The following is a 22,473-nucleotide window of genomic DNA, read 5'->3' as shown; positions in this document are numbered from 1 at the left end:
TGAGTTCTGATCTGACCTGAGACACTTACTGGATATATGACCCTGGTAAGTCACTTAACCTCTGTCTACTTCAGTTTCCTCAACTATAAAATGGGGCTAATAATAGCATCTGCTTTGAAGAGCTGTTGTATAATATTTGTAAAGTGCTTAGCACTGGGTCTGGCATTTAGTACATGTTTTTTTTTCCTCCCTCCCTCTCTTACTTCCTTTTTCTGCCTCATTTTCTTCATCTGTAAAATGAGGGTAATTGCCCTGACCTCCCAGATTTATTGCGAAGATGAAAAGAGATACTTGTAAAGTGCTTTGTAAACCTTAAGGCACTATAGAAATATCATCACCATCATCATCCTTATCATCCTCATCATCCTCCTCCTCCTCATCATCATTATTCAGGACTCTCTCCTCATTTATAAATGAGGCTTTCAAGCTGCTGTCAGTTAATGTGCTGCCCTCACATGGTAAAAATAAGTTGCATAACTCACAATTCAAATTCATGTGTAATCCCTCTAAACCAAGTGCAATGAAAACTATTTTTAGCCATTGGCAAAATTCCCTTTTTCCTCTTTTTCTGGATCTTCTTAAAAGCATGGGTCAGATCATGTCACATGGAAGTCTCTGGTGAGACGATTTAGTTTCTAGATATACAGTCCCTGGGAACTCCTCTCTATGCAGATAGCAAGGGAGGGACAAAACTTGGCTGGTTAGAAGATGCCTTCATTCTTTGCTCCTTTACATGTTTGTAAATCGAAAGGCAATTCCTTGATTCCATTAGCTGAAGCAAGGCAGATTCCTCGGGGAGGGTGTGGGGTGTATGTCACTGGGACAAAGGGAGCTGCAGATTCAAAGACATACCAGGAAGGACTTTCCTGTTTAGGGAAGGCAGGCTAAGGACCAAGTATTTTATACGTTAGCTGTCAATTTATATGTCTAGCTGAATTTATCCAGGTCCTTAAAACTATGCCACACCCTAGTTCCAGTCACCCTCAAAGTGTGCTAGAAGTAAAGGAATGACAATTATCATCATTTTGGAATATGAATAGAGAATCCCCTCTTTTTTACATAAGTTTACTGCTTACAACTGTAGCAGAGAGAATGTGACCAGACTCTCAGATTGCTGAAGAGATCAGTTTGATCACAGTGATCATAGGGTCTTAGGACAAGAGCTAGAGGGGACCTAAGAATCAATTCCTCATCTACATGTAAGGAAACTGAGGCCCAGAGAGGTTAAGTGACTTGCTTAAGTCATGCAGAAGATAACATCAGGGAGAAATGCCATTTCTGTATTTGTTGGGGTTCCAAGATTCCCTACAATTTGGGCTGGAAAGGCCCAAATGGCTCCCCTTCCTTCCCTTCCCTCCTCTCCTTGCTCAAAGTATCACTTCCTTCTTATCTTTATTTAGGAATTAGTAGGGGGAGAAAATGTGGCTCTGTCCATGAAGTTCATAATTGAGGAATTTAGAGTGGTAGCTATGGGGATAGGGTCCCTATTGTGTTAGATCCTGTGGCAAATTATCCTAAACAGTTCTCCTAAAACACACTGGTTCTTGCCAGCTGGGTCTTCGCTAAGGGTTGGTTGTGAGTTGGAAGATGGGTTTTACAATAAGAGCAAATCATCTCCTAGATAGACCTGATCATATACAAGAGCTCCCGAACCCTGCTTCTTACAAACACAAATCTATCAGGCCCATTAGCTGAACTCACACCTAACTAGCAGGTGTGCCCCAGGTTGGGCATATCACTTATCCAATCTCTTTAGCTCCCTGTTTGCAGAGCTTAAAAAAATAAACATTTTGCTTCCTCTATCTTCAGTGTAAACAGCGCACCTGTTCAGCTCGATACTTTCTCACTAGACACCCTTGGATATGTGTATTGTTGCCCTCCCCTCCAAAAAAAAGTTTCCAGTTAATATACTATCAGAATGATCTCCCCCCTCTCTTCTCTTCCACATTCCCACCCTCTGGAAACTGTAACAAGGGGTTTAAATTGGCTCCAGCAAAGCAGCAGCCATTTGAAAGAGCTTAAATACGAGAGCAAGATGTTAACTCTTTACCATCTCGAGACATTCCTAGGGCAAGACACTTCTGCAGCCGGCAATGTTGGCACCGGTTTCTGTTCGTTCTGTCAATTAAACAGTTTCTCTGCCTTGGGCAGGAGTAAGAAGCATTGTTCTGCTGGCTCCTTCGAAAGAATCCCTGGAGGGAGGGAGGGAGGGAGGAAGGGAGAGAGGGAGGGAAGGAGAGGGAGAGAGAGGGAGAGAGAGAGAGAGAGAGGGAGGGAGGGAGGGAGGGAGGGAGGGAGGGAGAGAGAGAGAGAGAGAGAGAGAGAGAGAGAGAGAGAGAGAGAGAGAGAGAGAGAGAGAGAGAGAGAGAGAGATACATATTTATAGAAAACAAAACCCAAGAACCATTACTATGCATGGAGGGGATAGTCTCTATAGTGAGGTTTCTTTGGAGGGGATTCACTGTCAACACCTATTTGTTTATGTGTAAAAACTCTTTGGATACCTCCCTTTGGATCCTGCTCAGGTTCTCCTATTAAAGACAATGCAGACTTTCTCCAGGATGGATAATATCAGCATTTCACAGATATGGTAATAGTCACAAGAAGGTAGAATGTCCCCAGAATGTGCTATGTAAACTGATAAACTAGGAATAAGCACAAAACCAAAGGCTTCTGTTTGTCCTTAGACCCTATGTGAGAAAATGGGAACAAGCTTATGTCTAAGCATAAGGTTATAGATCTGAGGTAGAAGAGACTTCTACTCTATCCCTTCCCCTTTTACAGATGGGAAAACTAGAGCCCATGGAGGTTCATGAGAGGTCATAGAGTCTAAGGTCATGGAGAGAAAGTGTCCTCCCTCTGCCGCTTATTGGATTGGAACCTGAGTCCAGTGACAGAGCCATTGTTCTCATAGTACCTTGTTACTCTAGGAAAGCTGAATGGATTGGATTCTGCAGCTGGCAATACATACACACATACAGAGAAACAGACCCAGAAGCACATACACACACAACACACACATGCACATGCAGTTTATGAAGGGAGAAAGCATGAGGTAATAGCTTGGAAAGAACTCAGTGATGCTGTGCATCATCTCCATTAGAATATAAACTCCTTGAGGGCAGGAAGGGTTTTTGACTTTTCTTTATATCCTTGGCACTTATCTTGGTGCTTGGCACATTGTAAGTACCTAATAAACGTTTATTGATTTGATTTCCTAAGTGTCCTTGAGTAAAACTCTTGACCAGAGTCATCAGCCCCTGTGTTTTTCCAGCTATCTAATGGCACCTCAAATCCCAGTTAATTACTTGCTGCACCTCAGAAATTAACTTGAAGAGAGGCCAACCATCTCATTCCAGCACCAGAACCAGCCCAGGGTTCTACCCCTCCTTCTCCCACTCTCAGCAAAGGTTAATGGCATGCATCGAAAAGAATTAGTATCATTAGCCATGGGGATGAATTATCCAGTGGAATGGTTAAGATTTAAAGGGCAACAACAGTGGGATCCAGAGGTGTCATCATACTGGAATGAGAGATCTGGATGTCAGCACAGACTGGATTCACAATGAGATGGAAAATGGACTGACACTCAAGGACAAACGATTGCATTGAAGTTATGACAAGTCCCAAAAAAGAAATAATATGGCTTCCTGGAATCCATGAAAACAAGTCATACAGCGTCATTTCAGCAAATATACTTTGATCAATAGTGACATGAGACTTACATTTCAATAAGCATTGTGTGGTTTGTACCTTTTGGTACTTAGGAGCTGCTTAGTCAAGTTGGCAAAAAACTGTAGAGCACAGGTCTGATACTGAGAAACATTTTCCTCAAGCTATAGCTAAAGGCTTAATTTAAGGCCAATTTGACACTAATTATGAGGCATTTCTTGCTTATCTGTTGCTCATTATTGCAAATGTGCTTTTTGGCATGAAAAGTAGTTTCTGTTTCAAATTTTATTGAATGAACAGGGATTTGAATGAATGCATGAGCTGAGTCAATGTTATTTAAAAATGAGTTGTTGGTACTGACTTGAAAATAATGTCATGAAACATTTGAGGATTGATGTGGAATGTTTGTTGCCTTGCTCTTATTAAAAGAAATCTTTGAGGTTCTTATTTGAAGAAAATTATAGCATGTTTTAATTTTTTTAATCATTAAAGATTTCTTTTACATTCTGTGATTCAGGATATCATTTTAACACAAAGCTTAGAGGACCCCATAGAACAATAGCTACATTCTTTGCTGAAGGTTGATTTCTATTCAAAGAGGAGAGGCAGAAGGGAGAAGATGACAAGAAGCCAGAACACTTAAATGCTTTTCCCAATGTGGTTACTGACCTGTTGTTTTACATTTGGCAAGCCATTTAATCTTTTGGAATTTAAATTTACCTATATTCTAATTAGGTTAACTATAGCACAGAGAAGAAGAAAATGTTGTTGGAAAAAAATTTTTGATTCTAAATAGAAAACATTTCTCCATACTTTGAGGTTCTTTTTTCGTTTCCTTTTCGTCTAGTTTTGTTTGTTTTACAATTAAACACAAACCAGTTTCACTTGACATTGAATTAATCTTTCAAGAAATATTATGTGAAAAGGACTGGATTATTTCAAAACCAATAGAGGTGAAGTATTTTTCTCTGAAAGAGAAACATCATAACTTCAGTATCTCAGGAAGTTAAGAAAAATTTATCTATTTGCCCATGAGAAGTAACAAATGATGCCAGGAAAGGGAGGAGGGATATCGTCATTTTTCCTTTACTGTAGGAAATGGTGGCCAGGGAAGGAACATATCAGCACACAGCTGATACATTTCCAACCTTTAATTATAAGGCTGTGGTGCAGGAGAATATTAAGGGACATCTCTGGAGGTTCACAAAAGGATTAATAGTAATCATATCCAAGGGAGCTCAGGATGTTGACTGGTTACTGAGATAAAGCTTTTCTCTTTCTTTTTTTCTTTCATCATTTATTTCCGTTTTTCCTCTTTTTTCAGTGCCAATTTCAGTTACAGGGATCACACGTTGTGTGAACATTATAAAAAGACTCGTCAATTTCTCACCCAGCATCCCTATTCAATGGTGTTACAATGGGCTTTGTTTCATTTATATTTGAAAGTCTCTTCAAATGAAGATCGGATCTCAGAATCTATGACTGTGCTGTTTCTAGCCTCAGTTTACTGACATTAAATAATGATACACTTTGCTTGCATCTTCAATCAGGGTCGTAATTGCTCTTTCTCATAACTGCACCTGTAATGTCACCTTTCTGCACACATGCTGTGCTGCATTTTACATGTTCTATTTGCAGTCTTAACAGAGGCGACTTTGAAACAGTTGTGTAACAGTTTTCATTTCTCCCTCCATATTTGATCTATAGTTCCCTTTTTACTTCACATCATTCATTTTGTAAACTTCTTGTTATGCATCCGATTTTGTTAGTTTTAAGACTGGATACATATTAACTGCTTCATTTCTGTTAGGATTTCTTTGAAAGGTGGCTGCTCACTTAAATTCTTTTGTTTTTTGGAAGGCAAGGCAGAAGAAGTAGTAATAGGACTGGGAATCAGGAAGCTGATTTTTAATTCCCAGTTCAATGACTTAGTACAGTCATAAATTAGAGATGGGAAGAATCTGAGAGGTCATTTGATCCATCTTAATAGATGCAAAAACAGAAAGTCAGAGCTGAAGTGATTTGGTATCAAAGGTCAAGAACTGGGAAGGATCTCAGAAGGTATCTAGTCTAATTTTCTCATTTTACCAAGAAGGAATCCAAGACCTATAGATGGGAAATGACTTTCCCAAGGTCAAACAGGTATCTAGCATCAGTAGTAGGATTTGAATCCAGGTCCTCTGATTCCAGAACCGGTGTTCTTTCCCCTCTGCCACACTAGATGGGGTCACATATATAGCATGTGATAGAGTCAAGAATTAAACTCCTCTGATTCTAAATGCAGCACATTTTCTACTTTGCCATGCTCACTTTAGGCAGTAAATTCTTCCACCTGAGCCTCAGTTTCCTTATCTGTAAAATAAGGAGTCTGAGTTAAGTGACCTTTAAGATTTTTTGCAGCTCTAAAATTCTTTTGGCTTTTCTCCTTGACCACAAAAGTAAGGGATAGCTAAATTCCTTTTGCAACAGTTAAACTAGACTGATTTCCCTTTTCTCAAGAGGCTCAGGGCAAGTTTATAGCTATCACCTTACAATATTTATTTTTAACCTTTAATTTGCCCTCACAGGTAGCAAGTGCCCTCAAGTTTAATGGGGACAACACTACTAACACAGCAAGCTGCTGTATTTATATGGCTGCTGTGCATGTGAATAATTCAGGACCTTACACAAGAAGCAGTTTTTAAGGCTCTGTTGGCTGGTCAATCAATTACACACACACACACACACACATTACACACATACACACATACATATACATAAATATATATACATATACATATATGTATATAATGAATTAAAAGGAAGCCAGCCAACCACAAGTATCATCATTAAGTGCCCTGATGCTTTTGACAAGGTTCTATTAAAATCTCATACCTTGCAGCCTTCACATGTGATGACTCCGTAGTGGATTCCAGAGGACTTATCGCCACAAATTTTGCATGGTATCACTTCAATTTGTGCTGAAATAGGAAAACAGACATTTTTGAGCTCATGAGGCTATTTTCTTCTTTCCTTCCTTTCTCTCTCACCCCCTGTTCTTGTCTTCCTTCCCCAACCACAAAAAGAATTTGAAAAGACTAGTTTTTCCTCTTTCTCAGTGTTGTATTATTCCATAGCTCTCTTTAATCCCATTCTGACCCATAGGTCCTCTCCCAGCATTCTTTAGTCATTCTCAGGCTGAGAAGCATAACCAGGAGCTCAATTTTTTCCCCTCTTAAATTGATCCTCCCCAGAAATAGAGGTTCCTGTAGGTTCCTTCCCTCTTTCTATTTTGAACGCTAATGTCTAATCAATCAATAATCTTTTATTAAGTACCTACTACATACCAGGCACTGGATTAGGTGCTGGAGTTAGGAAAAAAAAAAACCCAACATGAAATAGTCTCTGTTCTCAAGGAGCTTATGTTGGAGGCAATAGAGGTAGACAGATAAGTAAATATAGGATATATACAAAATAAATATAAACCGGTTTGGTCAGGGTTATGGTGTGGTATGTGTGGAGTATTCCTGTTCTTAAGAAGTTTGTAATCTAATGAGAAATGCAAAACATAAATGGGAGCTCTAAAGTGGCACACCTTTAGGATCCAGAAATGATCAGAAGTAAGATGGAGGCCTGATTCCAGGTAAGGTAAGGCAGAATCCCATTTATCAGGGTTCAGGAAACCAGAGACAGAATCCAATTGGTTCTGATGTAGCACTTATCTGACTAACCCTTGAAGGATATTGAGAGCTGGAAGTGAGGAAGGAAAGTATTCTAGGCATGGGATGTTCAATCATCATTTGAACTCAGGAAGATAAGTCTCCCTGGTTCCAAGCCCAGGGCTCTATTCAGTTTATCACCTAGCTGTCCAGGCAAGGGATAGATGCTTCAGCCTAAGCAAAAGCAGGGAGGTAGGAGATGGAATGTAGTATGTGGAACTACTAATTAGCGAGTGAGTAATGTATAATGTGACTGAGAAGATAGGCTACAACTATATTGTAAAAGAAAATGCTTTAAATACCAAACAGATGAATTTGCATTTTGTAATATAGGCAATGGGGAATCACTGACACTTCTTGAGCTGGAGAGTTACTACATGGTCTGAACTGCACTTTAAGAGTGCCAGTGTGGGAGCTGTCTGGAGGGTAGATTGGATTCAGGAGAGATTAGATGAAGGAAGGCAATTTAGGAGACTACTGCAATAATCCTTTCCTCCTCCTCCCTAATGAGGAAGCCATATTTACTTCAAAGAAGAAGATGATGAGTCTCAGATGAATCTCAGCTTGCCTGAGGTAGCTTTCTTACCCACCTCCCCATTCCCTCTTCTCTTAGCCAATATGGGTAGAAGCCCTGGAACCTGATTGGTCTCACCTTCTCTGAGGGAGCTTTCTTACCCACCTCCCCATTCCCTCTTCTCCTAGCCAACATTGGTAGACCTAAGACAAGACAAAGTTGTCCCTAAAACCTGATTGGTACCACCTTCTCTGAGGCAGCTTTCTAGTTATCTAGGAATAAAAAAAAAGTCCCTGTCACATGGAGTCTCTGCTTCTTAGACCTGATGAGTGTCTAAGTCTGCATGAATTGCCATACCCTGACGACCTATTGACTAGATGCATTTCCAATTGGAGATGAAGAGTGCTCCACCCAGAGGAGCTAAGGGCCATTGAATCCTTGTTTCTTGTCCTTGATCTTGCTTTGCTAGGGCAAAATCGACTTCTTTCTGTAAATGCTGAATAACTTGACAATTCATCATTTCATCTTGGCACCTCTTGGTCCTCAAATGCAATCCTTTGGCTGAATCCAAACTTGAGAGAAGAAATCCCCTTAATAAAAGGATTTGTTCTGAAAAACTCAGACTCAGTCAAAAGGCTACACCCAAGGACCTAGAAGGCCACATGTGTCCTGAAGGCTACAGATTTCCCACCCCTGCCATCCAGACCTATGCCCCTGACAAGTCTGAATGAAGATTATGACTGTGGACTGTGTGAGTGGAGAGAATGGTACAGAGGAGAGAATTGGCAGAATCAGAGGTCTAGAATTCACAACACTTGACAACTGACTAGATATGAGGGGTGAGTGAGTGTGACAAGTCAAGGAAGACTCTAATTCAGCATATCTAAAATTGAACTCCTCCAAACTCTTCCCCCTCCTGAACTTCCCAATTACTATTGAAGGCACCATTCATCCTCCCCATCACCCAGGCTTGTAACCTAGATGTCATCCTCAACTCCTCATCCTCTCTCAACCTCCACATCTAACCTGTTGCCTCTTTATTTTACCTAGATAACACCTCTCTTATATTTCCCTACTCTCCTCTGACACTGCCATCACCCTGGTGTGGGTCCTTATCACCTTCCACCTGGATTACTGCTATGGGCTGTTGGGGGGGTCTCCCTTTCTCCCTCTCCCCACTTTGGTTAAATTAATGTTCCAAAAGCACAGATTTGACCACATCACTTTCCTATTTTAATAAACTCCAGTGTTCTCCCTAATATCTTCAGGATTAAAGGTAAAATCTTCTGTTTGGCATTCCCATCCCTTCATAATCTGCCTCCTTTCTATCTTTCCAGTCTTCTTATACCTTATTCCCTGCCATGTACTCTTTGATCCGGTGACACTGGCCATCTCTAGACTCTAAGTCTTTTCAGAGGCTATACCCTATGCCTGGCTTCCCTGGCATCCTTTAAGTTCCAGTTAAAATCTTACCTTCTACAAGAAGCCTTCCTGATCTCCCTAAATTCCAGCTCCTTCTTTCTGTTGATTATCTCCAATTTATCTGTATTTTGATGGTACATAGTTGCTTCCATGTCTTTCCCACTAGATTAGAGGTCAGGGATGATCTTTTGCCTTTCTTTGTATCCCCAGGACTCTTCACAGTGGCTGGCACATAATAGACACTTAATCAATGCTTATTGAGTGACTCTTAGGTTGTGAACATGGGTGACTGGAAGAGTGGTGGTGTCTTCAACAGAAATAAGACAAAAAGGGGAAGGCAAAAGTAGGAAGTATCACCTTTTTTATCTTTTAATGATATTTTATACAAGATCAGTGGATCATAAATGACTCTTACCTAGAGATCCAATTCATATGCTAAGGTAATTAAATCATCTCAATGTCAACTATTTTTTGAATGCCTACTAATTCTCAGACTGTGAAAGATACAATGTGAAACATATGACATGCTTTTTTTTGCTCTTAAAGTAATTTAGTTAGGGAAGTAAAACGAACATATGTGAAATCATGTGAGAAAAATTCAATGCCAAACTATATGACTGTGTTGCATCAGCTATGTGTTCAGCAGGAGACCAGTAAAGGGACAGATCAATGTGGGTTAAACAAATCTTAAACAACTTCACGAAGGAGGGAAACTTTGATCTGAGTCATGATGAGCATGTATCATTATAGGATAGAGAGGAGAATGATTTTATTGTGGGGTTTAGAGGGCAATAGATAGAGAAATATGAGAAATAGCATTGAATAAATAGAATGGGGTTAGAAAATGGAGTGCTTTCAAAACCAGGTGAATGACTTTAGACTTGATGGGGCAAGGTGGGGAGGGATAGCAATAGGGAGGCAGGAGGAGGGAACAGTGGTGTTTTAGAAAGATTAGTATGGGAATAGTATGAAGGATGAACTGGATAAGGGAAATAATTAGAAACAAATAAATCATTTTAGAGATAAGCTCAATAATTTTGGTATATAATAATGAGGGCCTGAACTAGGATGGTAGCAGTGAGAATGGAAGGGAAGGAACATACTTGAGAAACATTTTGAAAAAGACATGAAAAGTTTTATTGAAATTATATATAGGAGTTAGAAGAGTTAAAAAAAAAAGCACTACCTCTAACTTGAGAATAGTGGTACCACTGATGGAAATATGGAATATTGTTAAGGCAAGGTGGATTTTCTTTGATTATTATGGAAGAGAAGTAATGAGTTGACGTTTGATCTATTGAGTGCCGTGGTGTCTTTTGCTAACTACAAATAATTTATTTACAAAAGTCCTGTCCTGAAAGAAATAATAACAGTTAATATTTATGTGATGTCATCACCCTTTCTCCCCATTTTACAGATAAAGAAACATGTTGGTTGATTTTTTCCCTGGGTATATAAGTAATTAGTGGCAGAGCTGGTAAGAGAACCCAAATGCTTTAGCGTGTTGATTGGATTTTGGGGGGATTGACCCAATTTTTCTTTTGTCCAAATAGCTAAGAGTATGCCAGATAGATGGAGAGATGCCGAGTTTTTTTCCCTGTGAACAGACAGGCTTTGGAGGTGGGACAGTAGTTTGCTAAACCTGTAGGAGAGAGGGATGCCTTTGCAAATGCCAAGGATTCCAAAATGCCAAAGGAAGAAAACTAGTAGCTTCCCCAAAGGGATTGAGTACACACACCTCCTACTGATATGAATAATCAGTCTGTTTTGGTAAGGTCATAGTATCTCCTCCTCCTTCTCCTTCAGGCACTAACTATAAATACAAATCATTTACTCCTCATTTGAAATACTAGTAACACAGCTTACGTTTATTTAGTCCTTTAAGGTTAACAAGATAACATAGGTTATCTCATTTGATTGTTACAGAACTTTACGAAGTTGATATTTCAAGTTTTAGAGTACCTATTTTAAAGATGAGAAAAACTGAGCTCCCAAGTGGTGAAATGGCTAACTCGAGATAACATATCTTTTATCAGAGGTAGGTTTGGAATACAGGTCTCACCTGACTTCAAGTCCAGCATTCTTTCTCACCAAAACACACTGCCTACAGGGTTTCATTTGAATTGTTTGAGAAGTCTGAGATATCAACTATTTATAGCAACCTATTTATAGCAATTAGAAGTTAGAATTTAAATGAAGGCGAATCTCTAATTTGATGGGGTTTTTTTTTGAGGAAACAAAGATTTCCATGAAAGTCAAAATACAGGAATCAAAAGAAAAGATAATTGTGTTAATCATTTAGTAGCCTAGACTAGAAGTCAGAAAATACAAATTTGTAATCTGGCTTTGCCACATACTGTGTGAAGTTGGGCAAGATATAATTTCTTTTTCCTCCCCAGTTACCTCATCTATAAAATGGGCAGAGACCCTATTGATCTTCTTGAATTGGTGCATGTGTATAATTCACCTTTCAAACTATGAACTATTGTATAAATGTCAAATATCATTATTATTTGAGCTTCTAGTCATGGAAGACAATCCTTGTTTTCTCATGGCTGTTCCTGTGTTTTTATGACTAGGGTAATAGCTTTCACATCTCTCCACTTTAAAAAACAAGACTAAATTCTATTGTACCCATAAATTTCCAACCTTCAAAAATGTTATTAAGAATGTACTTTCCCCAGAAAGGCACTCATATTTTTACACTAGACGGACAGACTTAACTTAAAGAGTCTAAGATAAGATGGTAGCCTTAGGAGACTGTGGCCTCGGTTTCTTCAAGCCAGAGTTGGATCACGTGTTTATGGTTGTGTTGACATTTTAATTTCTCAGAGGGGCTGAGATGAATTAGCTTGCCTAAAGACAGAGAAGGAGGGTGGGAGGAGGAAGAGAGAGATAGAGAAAGAGAGGGAGATAGAGAGAGAGAGACAGAGACAGAAAGAGAGACAGAGATATAGACAGAGACAAAGAGAGATAGATAGAGACAGACAGACAGAGAAGCCTGCCATTTTCTAACTAGTTAGGTGGCCTTGGATGGAATGACTCAGAAAGTCAATGTCTAGGAAAAGGGAAATGGGAGTGTAGAAAAACAACTCTTTCCTCAGGCTGAAGAATTATAACTATCCACTAAGCAGTATAAGGTAGAGTGCTAGAGCCAGTAAGGATCCTGACCTCTTATAGAAAGAGCAGAAATGTTTGCTGATAATGGTGGAGCGGGTCCTCGAAAGGCATCAAGTTCAGTGGAAAGACAGTTGACTTTGGAGTCAGGAAGACCTGGACTTAAATTCTGCCTTTGACACATACAAGTTATGTGATTATGAATAAGCCACTTACCTTCTCAGTGCCCCCCAGCATTTCTCAAAGATTTACAATTACAGAGGAGCTCCCTATCTATTTCAGTGGGGGAATTTTCCATGCTCTCACTTCCAAACCCTAAGAGATGAAATCACACGTCCTAACCACTCCCCTACTTTCCCCAAATGCTTCCATCCTCATTCAGGTGTAACATTTCAGGTGAATTCCAGGTGCTCTTCCTTTCAACTTTATGGGATATTAGAAAACCACAGGTGGGTATTTAGAGAAGGCAATACTTTAAGTTATTTAGGAAGAAGATTCTTTTAAAGTCTGGGACCAAGAGAAGAGGCTAGGAGAGGGGCAGCAAGAAAGAAATTAATTTTATCCTGTCCTACTCTTCTCTACAGTAGGATCAGTCTACAGGACTGGGAGTATGTAAGCTCTTTGAAGACAGATTCTTTTTCATTTTTTCATAATCTCCCTAGTGCCTGGCATGGTGCACTTAGTAGCTGCTTAACAGATGCCTATTGCTTAATTGTTTGCCTGAGATGATCCACTATTCAGGAACATTGCTTTGCTTTCAGATGGGAGGACTGGCTTTCTGGTGACCCAGGACATAACATAAACAGGCCTGTTCAGGATAAAACACTCAATCATTTCATTTCTTCTTCTTCCTTAGACTGGTGGAAACCCAGAACTGAGAGAAAAAATTTGAGGACAGCTCACATATTAATTTCCTGCCACTAGTACCAATCTTTTGGTTGATTCATCTCCTGTTCTAATTCCATCCTGAATTTTCTGTCTTAGCAGGTCTGTTCCTCCTTTGTTTTGGGAGTAAAAGGGGGAAAGGTTGTTTGTGGATGGACAACTCTATAGGAACCGTGCCCCAGCTAGAGCTATGCACGCTTGAAGGGAAGAAGGGGAGGATCAAAGGGATGGCATTCAAGAGTTCTTAACTTGGGTTCTGTAACTTTTATTTAAAAAAAGATTGATAATTGTATTTTATACTACAATTGGATTCCTTTATAATCCTACACATTTTATTCAATGCATTTAAAAATATTATTCTGAGAAGGGGTCTATAGACTTCACCAGACTGCCAAAGGGATCCATGACTCAAAAAAAATTAAGAACCCTAGATAGACTGAAAATATATTTTATTAAACAAATTCTCATGTCTGTTTTTGAAAATATCCTAGATAACAGTAATAAGAGTTGAGAGGCTTCGAGGTACAGTAAAAAGAACAATGATTTGGAAGTCACAGGGCCTAGGTTCAAATCATACTTTTGATACTTACTGCCTGTGTGACTTTGAGTAAGTTACTGAATTTCCCTGGGCCTCAGTTTTCTCATCTGTTAAATGAGGGGATTGGATTAGATGACCCCTGAGGTTCCTTCTAGCACAAGACCTATGATCAAGTGGTGTTAGGTAGAGCTTTATAATATGGGTTGATGAACTTGAACTTTTAATATATTGATGACTACATAATCGGTTTCCATTGTAATCCTGTGTATTTTAAATCATATATTTAAAAAACATTCTGAGAATGGGTGTCCATAGACTGCCAAAAGACTTTATGGTACAGAATGAGCTTAGGACTCTTTGTATCAGAGAAACATTTGGGTCGGTTAGAATAAGGCTCAGAACCCCAAAGGGACTGCACTTTCTTTCTCATCCTTTACATCAGTAATTCACATTATGTCTTCCCCAACCAGGAGGCTTACAACGCGTTGTTCTTGCCCCATTCCCTACCAGGGAAGAAGGAGAGATCTCATCTATCTGAACCTTTCACAAATAAATACCCAGTTCCATTTAGCAGTCAATTAAGAGGCTTTTTATCACTACACAATATAAGATGAAAGGAAACAGAGGATACTTGTTCTTATACCAAAGTAGGAAGAGAAAGGAGCCCTCCATCACACCAAGCCTGAATATAGTTCATGCCTGAAGATCTGGGCCTTCATTGGTCAGTCCTTTCTACTTCTCAGTTACATCTGCCTCCATACATTCTCACATGTTTGTATCCTTTTATTCCTTCCCAGTATATCTCATTCCCTGGACTGAGATCCCCTATTGCGCTCACATGCATTTCTGACCTAGTCCCTGGGCTTAGAAAGAATATGCCATCCTCCCAGCCCCCAGATTTCTAACAGGCATGGGAGAGGAGGAACCCTGTAGTACCTGAGGGCTTCCCTCCTTCTTCCCTCCCTCATCTCCAGTCTAGCGTTTCTCTCTAGTCTATGGGGCCTCCCACCATGTTTATAGTGATTAACAAACTAATGGAAAATTCCAGGTATTCATTGTACAGTTCCTATTCTTATATAATATTGATTCAAATTTACTCTTTGCATAAATTACTCCCCCAGAGAGTAACTTATACATGGGGAGAGTCTGGTTCAATAAGTTTTTAATTAAAAGATGATCCAACTCTATTAAAGGAAATGAAAATAGAGGTAATTTGCCCCCCAGGGTGTTGGAAGATGTTTTTGAAAGCTACAAAGGTTATCTTATACCAACAGGATGAGGAGTGATTGAAAATCAAGACATCTGCATGTTTATAATCTTAACTCAACATTCAATACTCAAGAAATGCAAATATTTTCACAGCACTTTGGAAAATAACAGAAGTGGTTTAAGAATCATGATGATGGTGGTGGCGGTAATAGCATGAAAGTCACCCTTCCTCCCCCTTTTTCATCAACAACTTTAGAAATAAACATTTGGGCTTCCTAATAGGTGAAGATAAAACTAAATCACTAATCCAATTCTTATATTTCCATATAAAATGAACTTTAATAAATAGCACCTTTTAAATGTGCTAATATTAAATGTAATAAAAGAAACTTCACAGTAGGGTTTAGTCAGGTTTTGATTTCAGATACTACATTGGGACTATATAGTCTAATGCTGCTCCAAGTGCATGTGTTACACCTAAATGACTTACATCTAAATGACATTAACAAGACCTTCCAGTGGAACGATCCAATGGTGATCCCAGGTCTTGAGAGACTCTTTCTCACAGCAGTAAAATGAATCTCCAAAATACATCGAGTGTATTAGAAAGCACAAGCTGTGATCCTAACTAGAGATGGCCTGTTAATTTTTTTAGGACTAATTATGTGGGGATGTACTCTTAGTCTCTTCCTTGGTTTGTGTGGTCACTCACAGAATACATTTGAAGGCCAGCTTTGTGGAGTTTGGGATGTGATGAGACATGGATTTATGGCTTGCCCATTTTTCATTTTCTCTTTTTATTTTTAGTCTGTTCTCCTCCCCCCCCAACAGTTCTTTGTTCCCCTTCACCCCCAGAGCTTCTAGAAATTTATTTTTAGGAACATAAATAGTGAGATTTCTATTTAAAACTTCAGATTCATAAATACCAAAAGGCATTTCTATGAATATGTCTTTAAAATGTTATACAAATTATTGACAGTTCAAATAAACTGGATGTCTTAGTGAAAAGGGCACTGTGCTTGAAATCATGAAGATCTGAGTCCAAAACCTATCTGAGGAACTTATTAGCTGTGTGACCTTGGGCAGGTCACTTTACCTCTTGTGCCTTGGTTTACTCATTCATGTAATGAGTGTTGGACTCCATGACCTCTAAGATCCCTCCCAGCCCTAAATCTCTGAGTCTGTAATTTTAGACTCATTGTTCAGGCTTTCATAACAGTGGTATATGTAATTTCAAATAAGCTGGAAATAACGTAGATAAATGACCAACATTAGGGGGATAGTAAAATAAATTGTTTTAATGGGATATTACAATTTGATTAAAGTCAAACATTATGAATGATAAAAACAGAAACTTGAAAGATCTTTAGGAAATAATGTAAAGCCAAAATAAAGCAAAACAAAAATTAGATGAATGAGCTATGCTCAAATAAAAAAAGTGAATGAGAATAATAGCTAAAGAATCTTGATGGGAGCTTAGAGAGAATGAATGATAAAGCAATATGATATGTATGTGCATCTATCTATATCTATCTTTGAAATTCATTAGTTTTAATGTCAATAGTCACTATGCAACTTTAGATGTTTGTATTGATGTTCAATGCTAAGTTTCAAATTGTGTCTGATATAGATCTGTGATTTCTTTGGCAGTGGATCTCCCTCAGAGGAAATTCCCTCTACCTATGCAAATCAATAATTTTTCTGCATATATAGTCTTAGGGAGTTTTGAGGGTGGAGGAGGCACAGCCTAGACTCACACAGCCAGTATATGTCAGTGAAAAGATTTGAATTTAGATTTTCCTGTCTCTGAGCTAAGCTTTCTATCCATCATATTGCTGCTTCTCTAGTATAGCACTCCTATTTCTGTGCCTTTGCTGTGCCTGTCTCTCATGCCTAGAATGCACTCTTCTCACCTCTGCTTCTGGGAAGCTTTGGTTTCCTTTAAGGCTTAGTTCAGCACCATCATGCTTTTCTAGATTTTCCCATCAGCTACTGCTCTCCCTTCAAACATTATCAAGTATTCATCTTTCTATATTCTTCCTGCATTTATACACGTGTGTTGTCTCCTTGGTTAGAATGTGACGTCCTTGAAGGCAGGGATGGTTTCTCTCCTGTCTTTGTGTCTTCGGTGCCCAACACAGTGCCTGGCATCAGGTGCTTAATACCTTGTTCTCTCTGGAGATAACATTTCTGGGGCTGAGTTCCACAGAATCACTGAAGTTTAGAGTTCAGATTTTAAGGATCAAAACTTCAACTACCTTATTTTGCAGATGAGAAAACTAAGGATCAGAAAGTGGTCCTTTGAAGGTCACAGAAATAATGAATTGTAGAGATGTGTCATGGAAAGATTTCAAATAAGGTTATCTATTAGCTGGCATAATTGATCTCACCATGCAACTTAATTTCCTCAATTTAAAGCCTTGTTTACTAGAGTTACAGGCAAGCAGAGTGGTCCATAACTAGACAGACAAAAATTATGAAGCAAAGTTTTTCTTCAGCATTCTTTCACCCTACTTTTGGGCATTCTCTGATTCTCCCACTCCCATCCTTAGGTATACAAAATTTTCATACTGCTCCAAAAGTCCTCCAACCCTACCCCACCCCCAATAAAATGCCCTTCCTTCCCAGATAACCTTCAGATCCTAAGTATCCACTTGATTTTTTGTAAAATTACTTGTCCTGTATCTCATTTCCTGAGCAATGTACTACCTACTAGTGACAAGTAGTAATGAGTTAAACAGAGAAGTTAATCTCTTTCAATGCTGTTCACTTTGTGAATACCCAGGGAAATAGCATGGCATAACAGATAAAGGATAAATTCAGGGATCAGCTAAATGGTCCAGTGGAAAGAGCACTGACCCTGGAGTCAGAAGGACCTGAGTTCAAATCTGACCTCAGATACTTACTAACTGTGTGACCCTGGTCAAGTCCCTTAACCCCGATCGCCTCCAAAGCCAAAACCAATCAAACAAAAAGAACAGGTTCAGGAATCAATGAGACCTGGGTTTAAGTCCTGCCTCTGTCATATGTTGGCTGTGGAGGGAAGCTGGAGAGAAGGAGCTGCTTAACATTAAAAGAGTGAGTTTGCTTACCAGGAATTCCTAATAATAAATAAAAATAACTGGTGTTTATATAGTGTTTTATGGTTTATACAGCACTTTATTTACAAATGAAAATGCAGATGTGGTTAAGAAAACTTATTACTACCCAAATAATATAAGTTATGACCCCTAAAAGGTCCTTAAGGAGGCCCATTGGGGAGATAGTTTTAGCCAAGAGTAAAGGGACCTTTAAAGTTTGAGATTGTGTCATGCCCATGTTCTGTTGGGCACTGAACATATGTAAGCACTTAATGTTCTTCTTGAGAGTAAAAATTGTTATTTTGTTATCCTCCCATTTTCTAATAAAAATAACTGGCATTTATAATGGTGTATAAGGCATCTTTCATGAATTGTCTTGTGACTTACAGTGGATAGATAGTAAAGCACAATTATTCCCAAGATACGAATGAACCAATTAAGTTATAAAAAGGGCAAATGAATTGCCTAAAGTCACTTAGCTAGTAAGTGGTAGGATTAGGATGTCAAGAAAGGACTTCTAACTTTAAATCCAGTGATTTCTTTATTGTACCAAATCTGTAAATGCTTTGCTGGTCATTAAATAAGCTTACTTTACTAAAAGTAAATTCTTATTAAATTGTGTGGAATTGAATTACATTAACATCTCAAGTTTGATCTTTGTTTCTGCTCTAAGAAGGGGAAATTTACTTTATGAGGTATATTAGTTTCAATAGTTTACAGAAGATGCATATGACTACTGAGCTGCCATTTTGACTGTACTGGCCAGGCAACACAGAGAGATGATTGGTAAGTTCCTTTAAACATCTGGTTTGACTGATGTTTCACCGAATTGACTACATGTTTGATTAAACTAAGCAAACCAAATGATAATTTTGGTTTGCTGTAGATGTGATCACATTCTTGCCAGCATATTGTTTTGAACTATTATATTACTCTTTGTTTTTGTATCCCTAGTGCCCAACACAGTTCCTGTTGCTTAATGCATGCTTGTCAATTAATTGATCATAGAATCATAGATCTAGAGCTGGGAGGCACCTCAGAGGCCATCTAGTTCAAACCTCTCATTTTATAGATGTGGAAACTGAGACCCAAGGAGTTTAAGTGACTTGAAGATCACACAAGTAGTAACTAAGTGTCAGAGGTAACATTGGAACTGTGGTTCTCTAATAGCAAAGCCAGTTGCATGTTCCATGTAACAATGGTCAATAAGACAACACCAAAAAATTAATCTAACTCGTATTTATATCTACTCTTTTGTAATGACAGCTACAATTTATATGGCATCTACTATGTGTCAGGAACTGTGCTAAGCACTTTACAGTTATGATGTCCTTTGATTCTCCCATCAATTCTGAGAGGTAGGGGCTATTATTTTTTTAATTTTTTAAAAATTAATTTGTTTTCAGTTTTTCTCAAATCACTTCCAGAAGTCTTAAATTTTCTTTCTGTTTCCCTCCCTGAGACAGCATGTAATCTTATATGGGTTCTACACCTACATTCTTATTAATCACATTTTCATATTAGTCATGTTGCATAGAAAAATTAAAATGAATGGGAGAAACCATGAGAAAAATCAAACCAAAACAAAAGAGAAAATAGTCTGCTTCATTTTGCATTCTAATTCCATAGTTCTTTCTCTGAATGTGGATGGCTATTATTATCCCTATTTTACTATTGAGGAAGCCAAGGCAAACAGAGATTAAGTGACTTGGCCATTGCGACACAGCAAGTGTCTGAAGCAAGATTTGAGCTCGGGTCTTCCTGATTTCAGGCGTGGTGGTATTCCCTCTGTGCTACCTAGCTACCAATTGGTTCTCCTCATTACACTTTAATCAAGCAAAGTAAAGGCATTTATAATGTGCTTTTGTAAACCTTAAAATTCTAGAAATAAACATAAATTTTTATGGTCATTATTGCCAATGATTATTTGAGAACTACTCTATTTTTATAAATCATTGGAGATTCAGACCGTTGGAATATCTAAAGCCAGATATTGAGTTGAAAGACTGGGTTCAACCTCTGCCTTTGATACTTCCTGACTGTGTGACCTCAGACAGTCACTTAAAGCCTATATGCCTTCAACAGTCCCCTAGGATTTATTTATTGAGTCATAAACAGGGATCTACTTTGGTGAAGAGAGTTTTCGCTGGTTGTCCCTCATGTCTAGATGGCACCCCCTTTTCATTTCTATCTCTTCAAATCTGTTTTCTTTAAAACTCAGCTCGAGATAACTTCTGCATGAAACCCTTCTGGATCCCAAAAGCTTTGAGTATCTCTTTTTCTCCCTCAATTAAGCCTATGCTCTAACTTTGTAATTATTTTGCCTCCTGATAAAATGCCAGCCTTTTGAGGGCAGGAACTGGCTTGTATCTTAAGCATCTAGCACAGTGCATTCAATAAATGCTTATTTATTGATTGACAAAAATCACAGATCCTTCCCAGAATTCTTTCACCACCTAATAGAATATCATATGTCTCCGAATAGTTCATGAGAATTTTGCATTAGTTGTTCTTTGTTACTTGGCTACAACAAAGGTGAAGGGGGTATCACCCAGGTAAATGAATATGGATGAAAGGACTAATGAAGTATGGCCAACTGCTGTTTCTATCCTACATTCCTAACTCCCCCATGAAGACTGTCCTTTCCTTTGGGGGTATGTATGCCTGAAGAGGATGCTGCTATTTTCAGCACTGTCTTTTTGCCTTAAGGAATATATGAAACATTTGTTCAGCCAAAGTGATTCTATCTGAGAGGCAGCCTGAAATAGAGAAAGTACTTCTGATCTTCAAATCAGAAGTCCTATGTCCAAGTTCTAGCCCGAATCCTTACCAACGGAATGACTATGGGCAAATGGTGGAATCTTTTTGAATGTTCATTCCCTAATCTAAAAAGTGAGGACGACGTTGTTTATACCACCCTACCTCACGTTGGAAACTATTTTGTAAACCTTCAAGTCTTTAGAAATTCCAGCTATTATTTCTATTATAACAAATTGTTCTTTCAACTAGAGGCAGTTGGATGGCAAAGTAGACTGAACGATGCACTTGGAGTCAGAAAGAACTGAATTCAAATCTTGCCTTGGACATGTACTAGCTGTGTGATTCTGGGCAAATTCATTAAGATCTGATTTGTTTTCTTAATTTGTAAAATAGGGATAAGAATAGGACCTTCAATATTGTGAGGCTAAAATTAAATAACACGTGTAACAGATTTCACAAACCTTAAATTTCTATACAAATGCTATTACTTCCCCCCCCCTCCTCCCATGCCCCATGACTTCACAGTTTTGCTATGTCTTGGGACAGGGAGAGGACATGCTAGGTCATACTGAAGTATAATTGTCCTATTTTAGAGAAGTGGAGTGAGATGAGATGACTCTGTTACTTCTTCCCTTATGACCTTGGGCAAGACACTTAATTTCCTTGGCTCTCAATCTCCTCATCTGTGAAATGGGAAGGCTGGCAAATGGCAGTTAAGGTCCCTTCTGGCTCTAAATCTATGATCCTGGGCTACTCATATATTTATGGAGATTTTCATTAAAACACATACTTGTTAGAATGGTGCCAGTAAGCTTGTGATAGTTATAGCTTTTTTGAATCATCATGCATTAAAAAAATTAATCTGCCCCCAAGCAATGTAAAACAAAAAGCCCAAAATAAAACCCTCAATATATAGCTGCATAGTCTGGCAAAAACATTTTTCCTACTTTAGCCATAGCCCAAAATATATGACTTTCTGAATTTTAAGTTCATAGTTACTCTCTATGGAGAAATTTTATCTACGTTTCATCTTTGTTATTTTGGTCTCTGATCTATCATTCTATTGATCAAGGTTCCAAAGTCTTTCAAAATTGTTTTCCTTTATGTTCTTACTGCATAGATTATTTACCTCATTCTGCTCACTTTGCTCTCAGTTATTTCAAAAAGGTTTTCCTAGTTTCTTTTGAAATTGTCCATATCATCATTTCTTATGACACACTCATATTCCATTTTATTTGTATATCACAATTTGTTTAGCCATTCAGCAATAGGAGAACACCTCCTTAGTTTCCGCACTTTGGTTGTTGTGATAGTTCTATTGTGATCATTTGAGAGTAAGGCCTAAATGTTCTTTTCCCCCTTTTTTCTCATCTTACCCTTTGTATTCGTTCCCCTCCTGATTTCCAAAAGTAAGAAACCCAGAAGACATTCACAAGTATGAATTTACTCCTTGATGATAAAAGGTATTACTTGGTTCTGATGTAGTATTTAACATTAGAACAATGTTTTAAATATAGACTCACTGCTAGTGTGGGAAAATGGGTCTGCTCAGACAAAGATGCTGTTCTCAGAATTTTG

At 38.5% G+C, this 22,473-nt stretch overlaps 1 protein-coding gene across 2 annotated transcripts in view; it reads right to left on the bottom strand.

Annotated features, from left to right (window-relative positions):
• The window catches only part of RORB (RAR related orphan receptor B), a 239,654-nt gene that overhangs the window by 50,028 nt on the left and 167,153 nt on the right, over nucleotides 1–22,473 (bottom strand). Inside the window, exons 2-3 of one of the 2 annotated variants that reach the window (XM_072597461.1) lie at nucleotides 6,547–6,632; nucleotides 2,051–2,192 (exon numbers count right to left, since the gene is read on the bottom strand). In XM_072597461.1, the coding sequence (XP_072453562.1) occupies nucleotides 2,051–2,192; nucleotides 6,547–6,632 (228 nt within the window). Of the gene's footprint in view, nucleotides 1–2,050; nucleotides 2,193–6,546; nucleotides 6,633–22,473 lie in introns of those variants that run through there. The other variant, XM_072597463.1, reaches the window with a different exon arrangement.

The sequence above is a fragment of the Notamacropus eugenii genome, chromosome 3 (assembly GCF_028372415.1).
Source record: "Notamacropus eugenii isolate mMacEug1 chromosome 3, mMacEug1.pri_v2, whole genome shotgun sequence".
Classification (NCBI taxonomy): Eukaryota; Metazoa; Chordata; class Mammalia; order Diprotodontia; family Macropodidae; genus Notamacropus; species Notamacropus eugenii.
This window is presented reverse-complemented; position numbering and strand designations above follow the sequence as displayed.